This window comes from Barbus barbus (assembly GCF_936440315.1).
Source record: "Barbus barbus genome assembly, chromosome: 45".
NCBI lineage: Eukaryota > Metazoa > Chordata > Actinopteri > Cypriniformes > Cyprinidae > Barbus > Barbus barbus.
In genome coordinates this window covers 23389702-23410147 of record NC_136723.1, presented here as the reverse complement: position 1 = coordinate 23410147, position 20446 = coordinate 23389702, and the positions used below count along the sequence as shown (strand labels likewise).

General features: G+C 36.1%; 2 protein-coding genes and 1 pseudogene across 4 annotated transcripts; 2 read left to right on the top strand and 1 right to left on the bottom strand.

Moving 5' to 3' along the window:
- Positions 1-1317: 1317 nt before the first annotated feature.
- Positions 1318-8436, top strand: LOC306864089 (vacuolar protein sorting-associated protein 37B-like). The gene is made up of 4 exons (XM_079407804.1): positions 1318-1498; positions 3143-3314; positions 6592-6662; positions 6734-8436. The coding sequence occupies exons 1-4, from the start codon at positions 1385-1387 to the stop codon at positions 7127-7129; spliced, it is 753 nt and encodes a 250-aa protein (XP_079263930.1). The 5' UTR covers positions 1318-1384; the 3' UTR covers positions 7130-8436.
- Positions 8437-8490: 54 nt separating this feature from the next.
- LOC306863831 (tubulin alpha-2/alpha-4 chain-like) lies at positions 8491-11152 on the bottom strand (annotated as a pseudogene). The gene is made up of 5 exons: positions 10916-11152; positions 10268-10362; positions 10054-10184; positions 8948-9475; positions 8491-8781 (listed from the first exon to the last, which is right to left on the bottom strand). The product of its transcript is annotated as a tubulin alpha-2/alpha-4 chain-like (transcript).
- Positions 11153-11819: 667 nt separating this feature from the next.
- Positions 11820-20295, top strand: LOC306863955 (SEC14-like protein 2). 2 transcript variants are annotated; one of them, XM_079407584.1, is made up of 12 exons: positions 11820-11956; positions 12544-12619; positions 13573-13616; positions 14274-14336; positions 14427-14615; positions 14903-14998; positions 18011-18071; positions 18170-18253; positions 18354-18460; positions 18930-19069; positions 19208-19377; positions 19695-20295. In XM_079407584.1, exons 1-12 carry the CDS (start codon positions 11903-11905, stop codon positions 19796-19798), a joined length of 1188 nt encoding a protein of 395 aa, XP_079263710.1. In that variant the 5' UTR covers positions 11820-11902; the 3' UTR covers positions 19799-20295. The 2 variants fall into 2 exon arrangements, with proteins under 2 accessions (XP_079263710.1, XP_079263711.1); XM_079407585.1 differs by having other exon boundaries at positions 11921-11960.
- Positions 20296-20446: the final 151 nt, after the last annotated feature.

Below are 20446 nucleotides of genomic sequence, written 5' to 3'. Positions count from 1 at the left end.
TTAGATCTAGGCGAGCTGTGCCAGAGTGAACACAAACACTTGCTGCGTGTTAACATCAACACATGAGATTCACCAGATTCAGCTCTATTCACAGAAGACCTGGAAAGACTCAAATCAGAAGCAGAAGAGGTTTCAACTAAGTTTATGATTTTATTATCATATTGTATAAATATATTTGAACTGTATGATATTAAATATGGATTTCATAGAACCTAGTGAGACAAAAGCACAAATAAATTCAATTATAGTTAGAAAAACAGTGTATCTAGTAACTTGGATTAAATTTGTTGTATTACAATTAAAACATATATTCCAAACGTAGATTCTGAGTTCATATTGTAGCATTTTATATTAAAAAAATCAGAAATGTGTATGTGAGTACTGTTGAAATGTTTCCAGACAGTAATAAATGAGTCTTTGTGGTCTGTGAGAACAAAGCACAGGTTTGTTTTATTCAGATTCTGTTCAAATAAAGAATGAATATATTTTGATTGTCATTTTTGATTGTCAACCCTTAAATTCCCATGTAGAGATTTACTAGATTTATTTTTAGACATACAGAATGGTATTATTTACAGTACAATACATAACCTTAAATACATAATTAGTTAATTAAAACCTTTAAAAAATTAAATAAATGTAATAATTGCAAAGGCAACATTTCCATTAGTTTTCATTAATTTTTGGAATACTAAAATTAAAATAATAATGACTAAAATGATATAGACATTTAAAAAATATACATACCAAACGCACAACAAAATTACAAGAACTCTATAAAATATACAAATAAAATCGATCAAAAAGCTATAATAGTACATCAGTGATACTAAAATAACACTGGAACAATGCTATATATTACAATATCATAGTATTATATTAGCCACCCTTGACGTCAAAAGGAAATTTAATTAATTAATTTATTGTTAACTACAGTATTTGTGGCGGAAACTGTAGTTACAGTGATTAATTTATATTAGGGTTTGTAATTAATAAGTATTGCTAAAATAAATGCTAAATTATTAATTATTTATTTAATTGTATATATATATATATATTATTAATGCACTTATTTTTTTATTATTAAATAGGCACCACAGATTATTCACTAAAACTGTCGTGATTTTAATTGAAAACAATCACTAGATAATGTATAACATTATATATTAGTACAATGTATTAACGGAAATATACTGTACATATATTAATCCAATTCTATGTTTATATAAAAACCATATTTCCTCAATCCTACTCCATGAATGGCCTCTTGACGTCACTCACACGTCCACACGCGCTGATTTGACGGGAATTACTCGACTTCCGGTCGAGGAGCAACACAAGAGACTTCCCTGCTGCTGCCGCGGAGAGACACAATAACAAAGCCATGGGAGAAATGTCCGGCTTGGAGAACAGACTGCAGTCGTACTCTTCCACACAGCTGCACGACCTGCTGGAGGACGATGACCAGCTCCGGAGGATGGTCGGGGAGATGGACGAGGTGGGTTTAATCTGCGGACAGAGAGAGAGTGTAGATCAGTGACATTGCGTTATTTTGTTGCATTCTGGGACAGAGATATGTCACCTTTGACTACAGCGGTGTTGAGTTGTTGACTGAAGGAGTGGCTGGATGGAGAATGAAGGCAGTGTGAGCTGAGCTTATCAAATAAAGACAGAAAGATGAAGACTGTCTGATGCTGTCAACAGAGCATGCAGTTTCTTTTCTATATGTGACCCTGGACCACAAAACCATGAGAGAAATCATCATAAGAGATGAGATTTATACATCATATGAAAGCTGAATAAATCATCTTTCCATTGATGTATGGTTTGTTAGGATACGACAATATTAGGCTGAAAATCTAAATATTGAGAAAATCTCCTTTAAAGTTGTCCAAATGAAGTTCTTAGCAATGCATATTACTAATCAGAAATTAAGTTTTGATATATTTACGGTAGGAAATGTACAAAATATCTTCATGAAACATAATCTTTACATAATATCCGAATGATTTTTGACATAAAAGAAAAATTGATCATTTTGACCCATACTATGTATTGTTGGCTATTTCTACAAATATACCCCAGAGACTTAAGACTGCTTTTGTGCTCCAGGGTCACATCAATGCTGATAATACCATAATATGATTGATTATTGATTATCCCCATCTGGAGTCTAAAAATGTCAAAAAGTGTAAAGTTTTTTTTATTATCCAAATTGTCATACAATATTGTTCTAATATACAAAAATGCATATATTAAATTAATAGATTTTTAAGCTATATTAATATTTTTGTGAATATTTGTGGCCTTCTCTCTCTCTCTCTCTCTCTCTCTCTCTCTCTCTCTCTCTCTCTATATATATATATATATATATATATATTATAAGTTGGTTTTTAATTTATTGATCTAATTTATTTGTCATATTACATAAATTTTTGTTTTACTACATTATTTTAGGCCGTTTTATATGCTTTTTTATGTTCTTATGTTTATATATATTTATTTATTTACTCATTTAGCAGAAGCTTTTATCCAAAGCGACTTACAAATAAGGACAACAGAAGCAATCAAATGTAGTATTAAAATAATTAAAAACAGATCCAAAGCTAAAACTTTATAAATACTACCTATACACATTTTAAAAATAAAGAAATTAAATAAAAATGACAAATGCATACAACAAAATGTCAAAACTTAACATTTAAATGAAAAACAAAAAAATAAAGCAAAAACAATTCAAAATATTAAAGAACAAAAGGTATGAGTATAATAATGATTCTAACATAAGCCAAACACCAAAAAAACAACCACACACACACACACACACACACACACATATATATATATATATATATATATATATATATATATATATATATATTTATAAATTCAATATATATATATATAATTATATATTTATAAAATTCATGTGCTCTCTTAAGCAGTACATTTTATTTAATTATATTAAGTTTTATTAAAATACATTTTAAATTTTAGACATAATTTCATAAAATTATTTAAGGTATTTTAGATGTTTTTTTTCCTTATTTCATTGTGCATGAGCTGTGTAAATAATGCATTGCTGTGTAGTTTAAAAGATCCTTGAAGTATGGTTTGTGACTCTGCGCTGTTGCTGTGACAGATGCAGGACATGCAGCAGAATAAAGAGCTGACGATCGCCAGTAACCGCAGCCTGGCGGAGCAGAACCTGAGCCTGCAGCCTGAACTGGACCATCAGAAGATCCAGCTGACCAAACGCTACTGCTGTTTACAAGATCTGCACGAGTCCTACCAGCTCCGCAGGTCCACGCTAGGTCAGATATGAACTTACCTCACTCACACTCACTTCACCATTTCACCAGTGTTTGTTGGGTTTTCAAGTGAGAAATCAATAGATCAAGTGGTGTCTGGGTTTTTCTATTGTTTTCATACTTGCTGAAGCTAATGACTGAAAAGTAGTTTGACCAATAGCGTGCAGGCGTTGTACATAATCAACCAATCGTGGCATGTGAGAAGGCGGGATCTACAGAGAAAGTCAAAGCAATGCAAATACATGTGTATAAAAGGTATGAGGACTGTAGGGAGAACGTCAACATGAAAACAAAACCAAAACCCGGGTATTTTATTCAGATTAGAAATCCAGGACATGTCCCAGAAAAAATCACCAAAACACCAGCTTATTTAAACACATTGCGCAAAAGTGATGCCGTTAGGGAAGAGAAAACATCCTGCAGCATTTGAGACATGCATTTTTTTAAGCGTGACCTGAGTATCCAAATACTTTGCACAATTTAAACTACAGTGCCCTCCAAAAGTATTGGAACAGTAAAGACAAAATTGCTCTGTTGGCTGTGGAGTCAAGACATTTACAAATATGATTAATAGATGAATATGAGACAAAACTACAGAATGTCACATTTTATTATTGGGTGATTCAACACATAGATGTTTTACCAGCTAAGAGGTTCAGCACTTTTAGAGTTTCATCCCTCTATCTGATGTGAGCAGAAGTATTGGAGCAGTTGCCTCACAGGTCTTTCTAAGTGATCAGCTGTGTCCTGTTGCATTCATTCTTCAGATATTAAAAGCAGGCAATGTGTCGTATCAGTTATATCCATTACTTCTGTATTCTGAATCTTGCATTCGATGATGACACACACAAACCAGGATGAAGATGAGGGAGCTGACTTTGAGAGAAAAACAAGCAATTTGGAAGCTAAAAGAAAAGAGGAAGTCATTTAGAGCTCCAGCAAAAACAAAGGGCATGGAGAAATCAAGAGTTTGGAAACCACCAGCAACCAACAACGACCTGATCGGCTGAGACAACAACAGTAGTTGATGACAGACAAATCATAAAAGCTGTGAAAATGAACCCTAAAAGACGTGTCTGTAAAATCAGCAACAACTTCCAGAAAGCTGGGGTGATGCTCTAACAATCTACTGTCCTCAGGAGACTTTGACACAGAATTACAGATGCTACACAGCAAGATGCAAACCTCTGACCAGCACCAAAAATAGAAAGACAAGATTAGAGTTTGCAAAAAAGCACAAAGGTGAGCCAGAAGAGTTTTAGAACTGTGTTTATGGACCGATGAGACAAAGATGAACCTTTATCTAAGTGATGGGAAAGAAAAAATGTGGAAAGAAAAAGGGAACTGCAATGATCCCAAGCATACAGCCTCATCTGTAAAGCATGGTGGAGGTGGTGTCATGGCATGGGGATGCATGGCTGTCTCTGGAACAGGCCCTCTCAACTTTACTGATGACATAATGTATGATGACAGTAGCAGAATGAATTTGGAAGGGTACAAAACCATCTTGCCTGCCAATATTCAAGAAAATGCCACCAGATTCATTGGGAAGTGCTTCGTATTGCATCAGGACAATGACCCAAAACACCCTGCCAGTTCAGTCAAGGAATTTATAAGGGCAAAGAAATGGAAAGTCTTAGATTGCCCAAGTCAATCTCCAGATTTAAATCTGATTGAACATGAATTTCACCAGCTGGAGAGGAGAGTAAAGGCAGAAACTCCCCAAAACAAGCAACAATTGGAATTGTCTGCATTAAAGGCTGGGAAAAGTATTTCAAAGGATGAGAGCAAGAGTCTGGTGATGTCTATGGGTCACAGACTCACTGCTGTGATTGTGTGCAAGGGATCTGCAACTAAATAATAGCTTTTAATCTTTTATATCTGCCTTATATTATGTTCAACTCCTCCAATACTTCTGCTCACATCAATGAGTGGGATGAACTCTAAAAGTGCTGTTCTTTTTATTTGGTAAAACATGTATGTGTTGAAACGGCTAATAATAAAATGTGGCATTCTGTAGTTTTGTCTCATATTCATCTTTTAATCATATTTGCAAATGTCTTGAATCCACAGACAACAGAGCAATTTTGTCTTTACTGTTCCAATACTTATGGAGGGCACTGTGTGTAAATGCCGGTGTAGACGGAACCACAAAAGAGCACATCTTTCTTTTATCCAAACCTTTTTTGTCTTCCTTCTTTGGTGTAATACAAAGTATCCTGGTGAACCTGTTTGGTCACATAATCCTTCCTCTTTATTTCAGTTGCAGCTGATACTGATCATCCCAGGTCACATCTGCACACAAATATCAGTGTTAAAGGGCTGTATTTTGTGCTCTATATTTATCCAGTTTTCTCCATGATTTATTTTAAGAAATCTTTTATCTTGTGTTGTCAGAGTAATGATTTAGCAGAGCAGATGTTTTGAAAGTGAGTTTATCGGGGTCAGTAGGATACAGCAGACAGCTTAGAATTACACTGATACAAAGATTGCTTGAATCATTTCCCAATGAAACTCTACACTGATGTAAAGTTATCCACACTATGTAAAACACTCCCTCTATTATTAGACCTGTGCTCTTTTTGGGTTTGTTTGGTCACTATCCGGTACAATGTTTCTATAAAAGCAATGCAAAATGCTCATAGCACCTCATTTTTTAAAGGAATAATTCACCCAAAAATGTACATTTGCTAAAGATTTACTTGCCATCAGACAGTCCAAGATTTAGATGAGTTAGGAGAAATTAGCATTAAACCACTTGCTCACCAATGGATCCTCAGCAGTGAATGGGTGCCGTCAGAATGAGAGTTCAAACAGCTGATAAAAACATCCACACCACTCCAATCTATCAATTAATGTCTTGTGAAACAAAAAGCTGTGCGTATGTAATAAACAAATCCATTATAAAGTCAATAACTGATTGATTGGAGTAGTGTGGATTTTATCAGCTGTTTGGTCGCTCGCTCATTCTGACGGCACCCATTCACTGCATAGGATCTATTGGTGAACAAGTGATGTAATGCTAACTTTGTCCAAATCTCTTCTGATGAGTCTGATCTACATCTTCAGTGGCCGGAGGGTGAGTACATTTCCAGCAAGTTTTAATTTTTGGGTGAACTGTTCCTTTAACATATCCTCTTTGACCCATCAACTGTCCAATTAGAAATGAATGTGTATTAATGGGTCTTTCTACCTGCTAACGTAGTACAACTGGATGACACTGATGAAATATTGAAGTTATTTTGCATGTAATCATGTTTTAAATTGGATCTTTTTTCAGGTAGCAGTTCACTTGACACATTGTTGGCTCTTTTACAAACCGAGGGAGCCAAGATCGAAGAAGAAACAGAGGTAACAACATTTTCAGAAATCCATAACACTGATTTTTACACAATGTTAAGATTCTCCCACGTGTTTTGTAGAACATGGCCGATTCATTCTTGGACGGATCCTTGCCCCTGGACAGCTTTATTGATGACTACCAGAGCAAGAGGAAGCTGGCACATCTGAGGCGTGTGAAGATCGATAAGCTACAGGAGATGGTGCTGAAGGGTGTTCATCTTCCTCAGGGTTCCTCTAACGATCCTTCACAACCTCAGGAGACCCATAACTCCACCGCACGTTTCCAAATGCTAGCTAATGGTTCTCCAGCTCACGCAAGACCAGCTCCAACATCATCAGCAATGCCTTACAACCCTCAGAGCATCGGTGCTCCTCTGCCAAACATGGTGCCATCATATTCATGTCCATACCCACAAGCACTCCCTCAAGGACCCGGCGCTGGTCTTCCCCCGCGGGCAGGCTTTATAATGCAGTGATGTTCTTCTGCCTGAACCTTTCCACTAGAATGTGAAATGTCATTTTCCTCCCTTTTTCTTTAGATGCACTTTGATCGTAACAGGTTTGGGTTTCTGCAGGTCCACAAAGAATCTGTGCCCACAGAATTCAGATGTTCAGCAGATTTCGGCTCATTCTCTGCCACTTATATATGTATTGTATCTTGGTATGAATTTTTTTTTCATATGATCAATACAGAAAATGCAGAAAGGTCTACAGATTGCTTGTGTACCTGCCTGTTGTTTAACAATATATTAATTTCAGTTTGTTTGCATAACCTAAAATGCTGTAAGATGCATTAAGATTATGATTCAGAATCAAAAGTTTTAATCCGAAAGGTAATGTAACAATGGGGGTATTGCATTTATGTAAATAACCTAATTTAACTGAAAATGTTAAAATAGGTCCTTATGCACATGTAAGACAACTTTACTGTGTACTTTTATATTTTGTGAGGAAACCTTCCTATTGTCACTGTAACGACAACAGACAATATTGGCATTTTGGACTTCTGGTTTAAAAACTGACCAAAGATGCACTCCAACTGTTCCATGAGCGCTCCGTTAAGCAGTTTTGAATATAGTGGCTTTGTTGGACTTCATTTTGATTTCATTTAAACATGAAATGAAATGTGGCATTAACAGACCAGCCTGACAGTACGTCTGCTGTAGAAAGACTTTCTTAGTTTTAAGCAGACTTTGGAAAACAGTATAATTATCCTAAACTGAATCAAGCTATCCTTAAACAGCTACCATATTAAAAATAATAGAAATATTATATTATTAAAATAATTCGAACACTGTTTACAACATTACAGATATGTAAAGTGATCTATTTTGGCACTGTATATCTGATGCAGAGAAGTGCAGGTACTTTGATGTAAACACTGTCATGCTGGGTTGTGACAATTCTTGTGCACGTTTTATATGAAGGATGTTATTATGCAAGTCTGTAAAGTTAGAGAGTAAAGTCACTTACTGTATACTGATGTAAGTACAGGTTAAAAGAAATCAAATGTGCCTTGCAACAGAACAAACAAAAAAATGACGATTAATGAAGGAAGCATTTAATCACACCGTCGCTGTGCTTTGATAAATCTTTGAAGCCATCTACAACTTTCTGTTTCTGAAGACAATTTATGGTGCAGAATCCTTCTGAACTGTTTTATCTGTAAGTGTGGTAACCTGTAACACTCCTGATGTAAGGTACTGTACATTGTAGCTGTTTGATTAGTGGCTATCAGTGACTAGATTTTTTTTAATGCTGATTAATAAATGCTTAAAAGACTACCAGAAGTGAAATGTCAATATTTATTGCTATATTCAGAACTTAAAGAGTAATATCACATTTCTTCTTCTTCCTCTTCATCTTCTCCTTCGGGAGTGTCGACTCCCACCTCTTCATTATCTTTCTCTAAATCTTCACGGGCCTCCGTAAACTCGCCCTCCTCCATACCTTCTCCGACGTACCAGTGCACAAAGGCTCTCTTCGCGTACATTAGATCAAACTTGTGATCCAGACGGGCCCAGGCCTCAGCGATGGCTGTGGTGTTGCTCAACATGCAGACTGCCCTTTGAACTTTGGCCAGATCGCCTCCTGGAACCACAGTCGGCGGCTGGTAGTTGATACCAACCTGAATATAGTAAAAATGAAAACATCTTTTCACACCTAACAACTCGTGCAAATATTTACAAACATTACTATTGTATGCTATGTTACAGCATTGTTCCACTTTGCTGTATATTGCTATGTTAATTTAGTTTTCAATCCAATGTAGAACACAAAAGACACAGGCTGACCTTGAACCCTGTGGGACACCAGTCAACAAACTGAATGGTCCTCTTGGTCTTTATGCTTCCAATGGCGGCATTGACATCCTTTGGAACCACGTCTCCACGGTACAGCATACAGCAAGCCATGTACTTCCCATGCCGTGGGTTGCACTTCACCATCTGATTGGCTGGCTGAAAGCAGGCGTTGGTGATTTCCATGACGGACAGCTGCTCGTGGTACGCCTTCTCGGCGGAGATCACCGAGGCGTACGTGACCAGAGGGAAGTGGATGCGAGGGTATGGCACCAGGTTGGTTTGGAACTCTGTCAGATGGACGTTGAGAGCTCTGTCGAAGCGCAGGGAGGCGGTGATCGATGACACGATCTGGCCAATGAGGCGGTTGAGGTTGGTGTATGTGGGCCGCTCTATGTCCAGGTTGTTTCGGCAGATATCATAGATGGCCTCGTTGTCCACCATGAAAGCGCAGTCCGAGTGCTCGAGGGTGGTGTGTGTGGTCAGAATAGAATTGTAGGGCTCTACCACTGCGGTGGAAACCTGAAGAAGAAGCCAACAGAAAACAGTTTGAATCCGTTATAATCCACTAGACTGAAATTTAGTGATTCTTGAGTGTGTTCCAGGTGGTTTCCAAGATATTGCTCATTTTATAATATTTTTAATTCAATACAATATTTAAGTGAAGCTTTGTACCATTCTGATGAAGTAAAAGTGTTGAAGGTTTCAAAATGCAAAATTTCTCAGTATAAAGTGACTGAACAATACCAGAAAGGACCAAGTGATTTTAAACATTCTTATGTGTTACAGACATGAAAATCTATTTTCTAATTTTTTTTTACATTTTTTCAACCTTGTAATTTTTAATCAAACTGTCATTGACCAATCTTCCGGTCTAACAGACTACTCTCTGGTGATGTATTGCCAGTCTTTTCCAGTCATTTAGTTTGCTTGAACTCCACCCCTTGCATTCACATCTGATGGATTAAGAAAATTACCCACCCAACATTTTTCCCTTTTCGATGATCCATTTCTCTTAGATGTACATCACAAAAAATCTGTTGCTACTTCTGTTTCATCGCGACTTTAAAGTGCAGGGAACCTGAATAAAAATGTGGTACCTGAGGTGCAGGGTAAACAGCAAACTCAAGCTTGGCTTTCTTGCCATCAACAGTGAAGCAAAGCCCGAACCAGTTCCACCACCAAAGCTGTGGAAGATGAGGAATCCTTGTAGTCCAGTGCACTGGTCACACTAAATAAAAAAAAAAAGATATAAATCTATAAAAACATAATTGCAAGAAAACCTGCATGTCTAAATAGAGAAAAATGTCTTACCAGTTTGCGAACACGATCAATTACCACATCTACTATTTCTTTGCCAATGGTCTAATGGCCTCTGGCGTGATTGTTGGCAGCATCCCAGTTACCAGCTGCTCTGGGTGCATTTATTCAGTAAATCTCAATTTCGAAAAATTGATTGATTGATTTTGTGGTCCAGGGTCACAAATAATAGAAATATTTAAAACATAAATAAATAAAATCAATTAAAAATAAACAAATAAAAGACAAATCAAAACATAAAAAAAAAATAGAATAGTATATAGGGCTATGTAATACTAAAATAACACTGGGACGGAGAAAATGGTTTCTATTTGACAGATTTTTGGACAGGAGGTGCTGAAAAAAATGAAAGGGCTTGATGTTGTCAGCAGAAAATGTGAAAATGTTTCAGAGGCCTGGCGAGAGAATGGTTAATACAATGGATTAATAATTTGCACAACCAAATCACTCAAAAACACCCAAAACATGTATTAATAAAGTAAATGGTCAATCATATAAAACAATCTCTATGGTAACCAAAATTTCTTTCAAAATACCATTACTTTTACTACAATAAACGTTGGTAACTTGTCATTACACATACAAAAAATACGATTCTTACACTATTTTAATTGTGATTTACAGTAGTTACACTAACAGTACTATAGTATTTTGACTTGTGAATAAATATAAATGCATTCTGACCAACGACGGTGGGTTCGAGGTCCACGAACACCGCTCTGGGTACATGTTCCCGGCGCCGGGTCTCGCTGAAGAAGGCGTTGAAGGACCGATCTCCGCCGGAAGTGGTCTGGTCGGTGGGCATGTGCGCATCCGGTTGTAAGCCGTGCTCCAGACAGTACAGCTCCCAGCACACGCCTGACCCACATGAATAGAGATACACTCAGGCTACAGAAAAACATTATATCACATGAATTACACTTTACAATATCTTGTTTGTGCCTGCTCCTTTAATTTGTTCACTAAATTTATAATAATAAGCTTATACATCTGAAAAAATAAGTTCAGCTTTTTCAGATACTGACAAATTACCATTTTATAGGAATATTTTAAAGCTGATTAATGTAAACGCAATGTTGTTTACGCTGTAAATTAATTTAATTCTACTTTATATTTTCTCCTAACCTAGCAGCATAACTACGCTTTAAACCTTAATGTCTGCCGATATTGTTTTTTTTAAGCAATTCAAAGTGAAATCTGACCCCGCCCACCTTTTTGGTTATTGGCTTATTTCTGAAACTAATTATAATATAAAAGTCAATCGCTTGTTGGAGCATTATTACTGATCCACATATGAAATATTTGAATATAATCCTAATATAATGGGAATTTAAATGATGATAAATCGAAATATTTTGCTGATGTGTTTACCAGTACTGCCAAATTGTTGATATAAATAAATTGCCGTGCAAAAAATAAAAAAAGTACTTTAATCATCTGTAGTGGATATTTCACGGATGTAACCAACTGTTGTAGTGATGCATTGTTTTTATCATTCATTCATTCCCTTAGCTACGCGTGCCTTAATTGTCTTTACATTAGCGCGCGCGTCTCTGGTGACCAGACCGGGTATATATATCAGGTGCATGAGCGCGAGAACTCAAAGCAGAGGTGTTTGTTGCTGCTAACATGAGCGGACGAGTAGGAGACCTCAGTCCCAAACAAACTGAGGCTTTAGCTCAGGCAAGTAAATGCAAAAAATCTCTTTTTTTTTTTTAAATGGCTGAATTTTAGGATATTTTGAGTGTCATTAATGGTTTCGTTTAAAACTCATAACTGTTTACATATGAGTTTTAATATAAAATACCATGCACACGACCGCTCAAAGGTTTGGGGTCAGTAAGTTAATTTATTTATTTATAGAAATGAATACTTTTATTCAGCAAGGATGTATTCAAGTTATCAAAAGTGACAGTAAAGACATTTATAAAATGACATAAGATTTCTATTTCAAATAAAAGCTGTTGTTTTAAAGATAAGAAGCACAACTAGCAGCAAACCAGCATGTTAGAATGATTTCTGAAGGATCATGTGACACTTAAGACTTAAGTTAAATTATAATAATATTTCAAAACATCACTGTTTTTACTGTATATTTTTACTGTAGCTTTGAGACGTTTTTTTTTTTCAAAAACATAAAGACCTGAGATTATGAATAGTGGTATATCCTTATATTGAAATGTAATGTAGCATACAAAACTAATCTTCAGCGTTAACCATATTCCTGTCAAAGATTTGTTTATATATTTTAATGCAATTTGTTTGATTAGTTTCGGGAGAAAATAGCAGATGTGTTGGATCAACTGCCCAATCAAACTGACCATTATCTGCTCCGGTGGCTCAGAGGTGAGAATGGATTTTAAAATCTAATAAAACAAACATCAGAGTAACTGGAAACAACACGGTTGTCATAAACTGACCTTATCTGGGAATTAGATTTCAGGTGACTTTTGTATGAATGTAGTGGAAGCCTGCTAAAGTCCTTGCCATTAAATTATCTCTGACTCTGACTGAATGGTCATGCTCTATGGGTGACCTTTTGACCCCATGCACCTGTGTGTTGATTAACAGACTGCCAAATCTACAGTAATATTCAGCAAACACTTGCGATTATATGGAGGACAATTTATGCAAGTACTCTTCCACGAAACAAAAAAGTTATTTCTGAGATGTATTTAGTTTTTTGCATGTCTGATTGCTTCATCTTAACCGGTTTTATCTAGAAATCAATATTGTATGTTGAGACAGAACATCCCAAAACCATCTGTTGACTTTACTTTTTGAGAGAGAAGTTCAAGGTGGCATTCTTCTGAATGTATGCGTCAGTGTTTATCTCTCTTCACCTTGTGATTTTTGACCGTTCCAGAATTATTTACTCTCACCCTTTGCACTACATTATTGTATAATATCCTAAAGTCCTCGTCTGCATTTAGCCTTTAATTGTGATTCATCTGGGAAAGAGCAGCATAGAAATCTGGCATTTGTTTTACATATTTTGCCTATTTTCCTTTTAAATAAAACAATAAAGACTGTGGAGTAATGCAGTTTACTTTAAAAACGATTTTTAAAAATTGTAAATAAATAAAAATTTATAGGAGTGTATTTTACTAAACAAAACAAAAAAACAATTTCAGTCGTTCTAGCTCAAAATTTCCTATTTATGTATTTCTTTGTAATTATTTGTGACATTTTCTAGTCATTTCTGGATGAAAATCATATCAAGTAACAGAAGTTCCTAATTGTTTTAGTGTAGATTATATAAAAGAAATTTTAAGTTTGCTTTTATATCTTGTTTGCAGCTAGAAGCTTCAATGTCCCAAAATCTGAAGCAATGATTAGAAAGGTAATATCACAGCTTAAATTAATTTACAAACACTTTAAACACCCGAGGCTATATTACAGAAACTCAAAATCCTATCATATTTGTTTAGTAACCATGATAATTTCACTTAGGATATATATGGATTTTTTTACAAGATAAAATAGGACATTTGTGACCCTGGAGCACAAAAGCAGTCTTAAGTCGCTGGGGTATATTTGTAGCAGTAGCCAAAAATATATAGTATGGGTCAAAATGATACATTTTTATTTTATGCCAAAAATCATTAGGATATTAAGTAAAGATCATGTTCCATGAAGATATTTTGTGAATTTCTTAAAAAAATATATAATTTGATTAGTAATATGCATTGCTACGAACTTCATTTGGACAATTTTAAAGGTGTTTTTCCTCAATATTTAGATTTTTTAGCACCCTCAGATTCCAGATTTTCAACCAAATATTGTCCTATCCTAACAAACCATAGATCAATGGAAAGCTTATTTATTCAGATTTCAGATGATGTATAAATCTCAATTTCGATAAAATGACACTTAAGACTGGTTTTGTGGTCCAGGGTCACATTTCTGTAATACAGCCACTTTGAATAATGCATGTTAGAAGCCAAATTAAGCCAGAAGTTAATTAAGCCTTACTTATATCAATATGTTTGTACTCCAGCATCTGGAGTTTCGCAAGCATATGAAAGTAGACACCATCATTGATGACTGGAAGCCACCTGAGGTATATCAGGACAGTTCAACTAAAATATTATCATGATCTCAAAATGAAAATTGCCTTGCTAACAAACTTGTATTGTTTTTCTCCGTCCAGGTCATTGAGCGCTATGTGGCAGGGGGATTGTGTGGCTATGATCGTGAAGGAAGTCCCGTCTGGTACGATATCATCGGCCCTCTTGATCCAAAGGGCCTTTTACTGTCGGCTAGCAAACAAGACTGCCTGAGGACCAAAGTCAGAGACGCTGAACTTCTACGACAAGAGTGTGAGAAGCAGTCTAAAAAGGTACAGTCTGTCACGTAAAGACCAAATGACTAAGAATACACTCTGTGACTTTATTTTCTGTGCTCTAAAAAAATAAAAGTTCTCTATTGGCATCTGTGCATCCATCAAGAAGCTTTCCATTACACTTTTATGACATCGCTGCAAAAAGCCCCTTTTGGAACCTTTATTTTTAAAAGTGTAATAACGTGATATTTTATTATTTGAACATTCAAATCTGCTTCCCATCTGCAGTTATGAGGATTATGTCTGTGTTTTTTTTATTGTTTTTGGGTGATCTTATTCATCAGCTTGGCAAATATATTGAATCAATCACCATCATTTATGACTGTGAGGGGCTTGGCATGAAACATCTTTGGAAGCCTGCCGTTGAGCTGTATGGTGAGGTAGGAACATGATGCTTTCAGTATAGCTTAGTCCTTTTGAAGTACAATAATAATAAAATACAACCTTTTAATGTTACTATGATTAATTGTTTGTAGCTTTGGTGTGTGAGCTTAAATCTTTCTTGTTATTTGCCGGTCAGTAAGTATAGTATATATAGTGCCCTCCAAAAGTATTGGAACAGTAAGGCCAATTCCTTTAGTTTTGCTGTAGACTGAAAACATTTGGGTTTGACATCAAAATATGAATATAGATGAGAGATTAACATTTCAGCTTTTATTTACAGGTATTTTCATCTGGATCTGATACACAACTTAGAAGATAGCACCTTTTGTTTGAACCCACCCATTTTTCATGTTACCAAAAGTATTGGAACAGATAGAATTAACATAGATTAAAGTGAAAAAGACTTAATATTTAGTTGCAAATCCTTTGCTTTCAATAACTGCATCAAGCCTGTGACCCACTGACATCACCAAACTTTAGCATTCTTCTTTTGTGATGCTTTTCCAGGCTTTCACCGCAGCCTCTTTCAGTTTTAGGGGGTTACTCCCTTCAGTCTCTTCTTTAGCAGGTAAAATGCATACTCTACAGGGTTTAAGTGTGGAGATTGACTTGGCCGGTCTAAAACCTTCCACTTCTTGCCCCTGATGAACTCCTATGTTTTGGGTCATTATCTTGCTGCATGATGAAGGATCTCCCAATCTGTTTGGTTGCATCTTTCTGTAAATTGTCAGACAAAATATTTCTGTAGACTTCTGAGTTAATTTTAAAGTCGTGATGTATTGTCAAGTATGGTGACCCATACTCGAAATTGGTGCTCTGCGTTTAACCCATCCAAGTGCACACACACAGCAGTGAGTAGTGAAACACACACACACACACACACACACCGTGAACACACACCCGGAGCAGTGGGCAGCCATGCTGCAGCGCCCGGGGAGCAGTTGGGGGTTCGGTGCCTTGCTCAAGGGCACCTCAGTCGTGGTATTGAGGGTGGAGAGAGCGCTGGACATTCACTCCCCCCACCTACAATCCCTGCCGGCCGGGGACTCGAACCCGCAACCTTTCGATTACGAGTCCGACTCTCTAACCATTAGGCCACGACTTCCCGTGTTACATCATTAATGAAGATTAACGAGCCTGTCCCAGAAGAAGCGATGAAAGCCCAAGCCATTACATTACTTGTGTAATGTGTACTATAATGTACACCTGTGTACTCTGTGTTTCAGATGAGCTTGTATGTTTGGGATCATGAGCAGATCCTTTCTTTCTCCAAACTTTAGCCTTTCCATCACTTTGGTCCATAAAATCAGTCCATAAAACCCAGAATTTTTGAGGCTCGTCTCCTATTCTTCTTGCTAATGAGTGGTTTGCATCTTCTGGTGTAGCCTCTGTACTTTTGTTCATGAAGTCTTCTGCGAACAGTAGATTGTGATACCTTCACTCCTGCCCTCTGGAGGTTGTTGCTGATGTCACTAACAGGTGTTTTAGGGTCTCTCTTTACAGCTGTCACAATGTTTCTGTCATCAACTGCAGATGTTTTCCTTGATCTACCCGTTTGAGGTGTTACGTAGTACACCAGTGGTTTCTTTCTTCCTCAGGAGATTCTAAATGGTGGTACTTGCTATTGCCAGTGTTTGTTCAATGGTTTGATTGATCTTTCATCTTCTCTCAGCTTCACAATTGCTCGTTTTTCACCCATAGACACCTCTCTAGTTTTCATGTTGGTTACACGTCTAACTAACTATAAATGCAGTCTGCACGGATCTGAAACTGAGTGCAGACATTCAGTGCTATTTATTGTTTGAATAATCAATTAATAAGACACACCAGGGCAACAAAACCACCTGTCAGTCACATGTTCCAATACTTTTGGTAACATGAAAAATGGGTGGGTTCAAACAAAAGGTGCTATCTTCTAAGTTGTGTATCAGATCCAGATGAAAATACCTGTAAATAAAATATGAAATGTTAATCTCTCATCTCATATTCACCTTTTGATGTCAAACCCAAATGTTTATAGTCTACAGCAAAACTAAAGGAATTGCCCTTGCTGTTCCAATACTTCTGGAGGGCACTGTATATGAATAATACCTTTATCACAAATTATTTTGGTTTAATAAATAGTTCGCCCAAAAATGAAAATTTTACTCACTCTCAGGTCATCCAGGATGGACATGAATTTGTTTATTCATTGTAACAGATTTAGAGAAATTTTGCATTACATCACTTGCTCACCAATGGATGCTCTGCAGTGAATGGGTGCCGTCAGAATGAGAGTCCAAACAGCTGATAAAAACATCACAATAATCCACACCATCAGTTAACATCTTGTGAAGTGAAAAGCTGCATGTTTGCTTTATACTGTTATTTATTTATTTTACTGACTAAATTACAAGTCCACAATATATAATGTTGCTTTTTTCAGTGAAAATGTCATCTCATCTGAATCAGGAGAGAAATATGCGCAGATCAAGCACTGTTTATAAGTGAAAACAGTCCAAAACAGTTCAACAAATATGTGGTGTATTTTGATGTGAGAGGACAACAGGGAGGACTTTTTCACTGGAGGAAGTGTTATTATGTATTATGGACTCGTATTTTGGCTAAAATTGATGGTTTACAGTTAAAAATGCCTTAATGATAGATTTGTTTCTTACAAACATGCAGCTTTTCACTTCACAAGATGTTAACTGATGGACAGGAGTGATGTGGATTATTGTGATGTTTTTATCAGCTGTTTGGACTCTCATTCTGACGGCACCCATTCACTGCAGAGCATCCATTGATGAGCAAATGACGTAATGCTCAATTTCTCCAAAACTGTTCTGATTAAGAAACAACTCATCTACATCTTGGATGATTCAAGGGTGAGTAAACTGTCAGCAAATTTTAATTTTGGGGTGAAATATTCCTTTAAACATTTGTAACACATGCCTTACTGTCTTTCTTCAAATGTCAAATTAAATATAATGTTTAAAATTGTTTTATTGGGATATTTCCCCCTACAGATTCTGACTATGTTTGAAGAGAACTATCCAGAGAACCTAAAAAAGGTGCTTTTAATCAAAGGTGAGTAATTGTTGCACCAGTCAAATTACATCAGGATAATATTGTTTGAAAATACACTGTTTTGAATTCTTTTAATGATAAAATTCTTCTTTCTACAGCCCCTAAACTCTTCCCTATTGCATATAACTTGGTCAAACACTTCTTGCGTGAGGAAACAAGACAGAAGATCGCTGTGCTGGGTTGTAAGTTGTCTCATTAGTGCAAACATCACAATACTGTTGACTTTGGTGTGTAACACATCCTGCATGAACGGCAATTTCTCTTGTGATCTCCACCTTCAAGCCAACTGGAAGGAGGTCTTGAGGAACTATGTGGATGCAGATCAGTTACCTGCTGTTTATGGGGGATCCATGACTGATCCTGATGGAAACCCTCTCTGCAAGACCATGGTGAGGTTTACTAGTGAACAGGAGGATAACATACCCTACCATTCAGGTTTGGGTTCAGTAAGATCACAGTTGAAGTGTATCATGGTTCCCACAAAAATATTATTCAGCACAACTGTTTTCAACATTGATAATATGAATTTGGTCTTTAGCAGCAAATCAGAATATTACAATGATTTCTGAAGGATCATTTGACACTAAAGAGTGGAGTAATGATGCTGAAAATTCAGCTTTGCATCAGAGAAATAAATTACATTTTCAAATATTTTCAAATAAAAAATGGTTATTTTAAATAGTAATAATATTTCATAATTTTATTGTTTTTATTGTATTTCTGATCAAATAAATGCAGCCTTAGTGAGTCTTCTTTCAAAAACATTCAAAAGTCTTACTGACCCCAAACTTTTGAACGGTAGTCTATTCAAAATACCAATATATAGTTGCCTTTACTCATCTGACGTCTTCCTCTCAGTTACGTTATGGTGGTGTAGTGCCGAAGTCGTACTATGTGCGGGACTCTGTCAAAGTGAAGTATGACCAGTGCATCACTATTAGCCGTGGCTCCTCGTACCTGCTAGATTATGAGGTGCTCTTTCCGAATTGCGTACTACGGTAAGTGCCATATGTTAAGTGCTAATTGTTATGCATAATTGTTTAGCAAAATAGCATGCAATATATTTCATATGTATGCTACTATTGCATTTTTCTTTTGTGGTTAAACTAGTAATGCACTGTTTTTTCTCAATCTAGATGGCAGTTTGCGAGCGAGGGGTCTGATATCGGTTTTGGACTTTTCCTGAAGACGAAAGGGAATGAGACGAAGAAAGTGGAAGCCATGCAGGCAATACTGCCTACCGAACGTTACAATTCCCACCTAGTTCCAGAGGATGGATCCTACACCTGTGAGGAACCAGGCATCTGTGCGTTTGTTTTGAATCTGACATTTGAGTTTTTTACGGAAGCTTGTTTCCACCTTGGAATAAAATCATTGTGTCCGTTTATCTTACAATTCAGACTTTATTCTCTAAATTCTAAGAATTGTGAAATATATAGTCCGATTTGTGAGATTTAAAAAAATCACAATTTTGGGAAAAAAAAGTCTGAATTGTGAGATAAAACAATTTTTATGTCTTACTCTTTATCCTGTAGGGGAAACAAGCTTTCATAGTTTTTGGTGCTAAATAATTCTAATTATTGATTATTATTTATGCTGATAACAATGTCTTTTTCTCTATAGATGTGGTCCGGTTTGACAACACTTACAGTGTGCTACATTCAAAGAAGATCAGCTTCACTGTGGATGTGCTTTTACCTGAAGGACATACAGGAAAACAGGCATAAACTCGACTGGAATCAGACTTTAACCATTAGCATTAGATAAGATTACTCATGTCCTTACATCATGGACTTTGAGCACACAGGAACTACTAGATAAGTGTTTTTTTAATCTCAAAGTTTTTAGATAATTATTCTCTCTGTAAACAAATTGCTATAGATAATTATGAAAAGCAGTTCCTAAAGGATGTTGTATGAACCATGTCCAGTATTTGAATAGCAGACTGATGAGAACTGTAAAGTATAAAATATTTGATCAGTAGATATATTCCTTAATGTGAATATAGACTACTGAGAATATCTTTCAATGAATATGACATTGAATCATAGCAATTATAGTGCAACTTACTCATGTCAACGCATGTAATGGGTAAATCCTTCAGTAATAGCAAGATTATATTAATCCTTGTAATATTTAGTTGTTGAAAACCACTTCTATAATTTTTTTAATGTGCACATAATTACGCACTACTCTGAGAATAAAATGCATTTAAGAAAACACACTATTTTGATGAATTGATGTTTATTTGTAACACTAGAGGACGCACTTGCATCACATTTTCCAACGCAGTGATGGTCAATACACACAATGACACTGATTTTACACGCATGTATTACATTGTGGCAGCTTATTGCAGTTGATTTAATTACTTT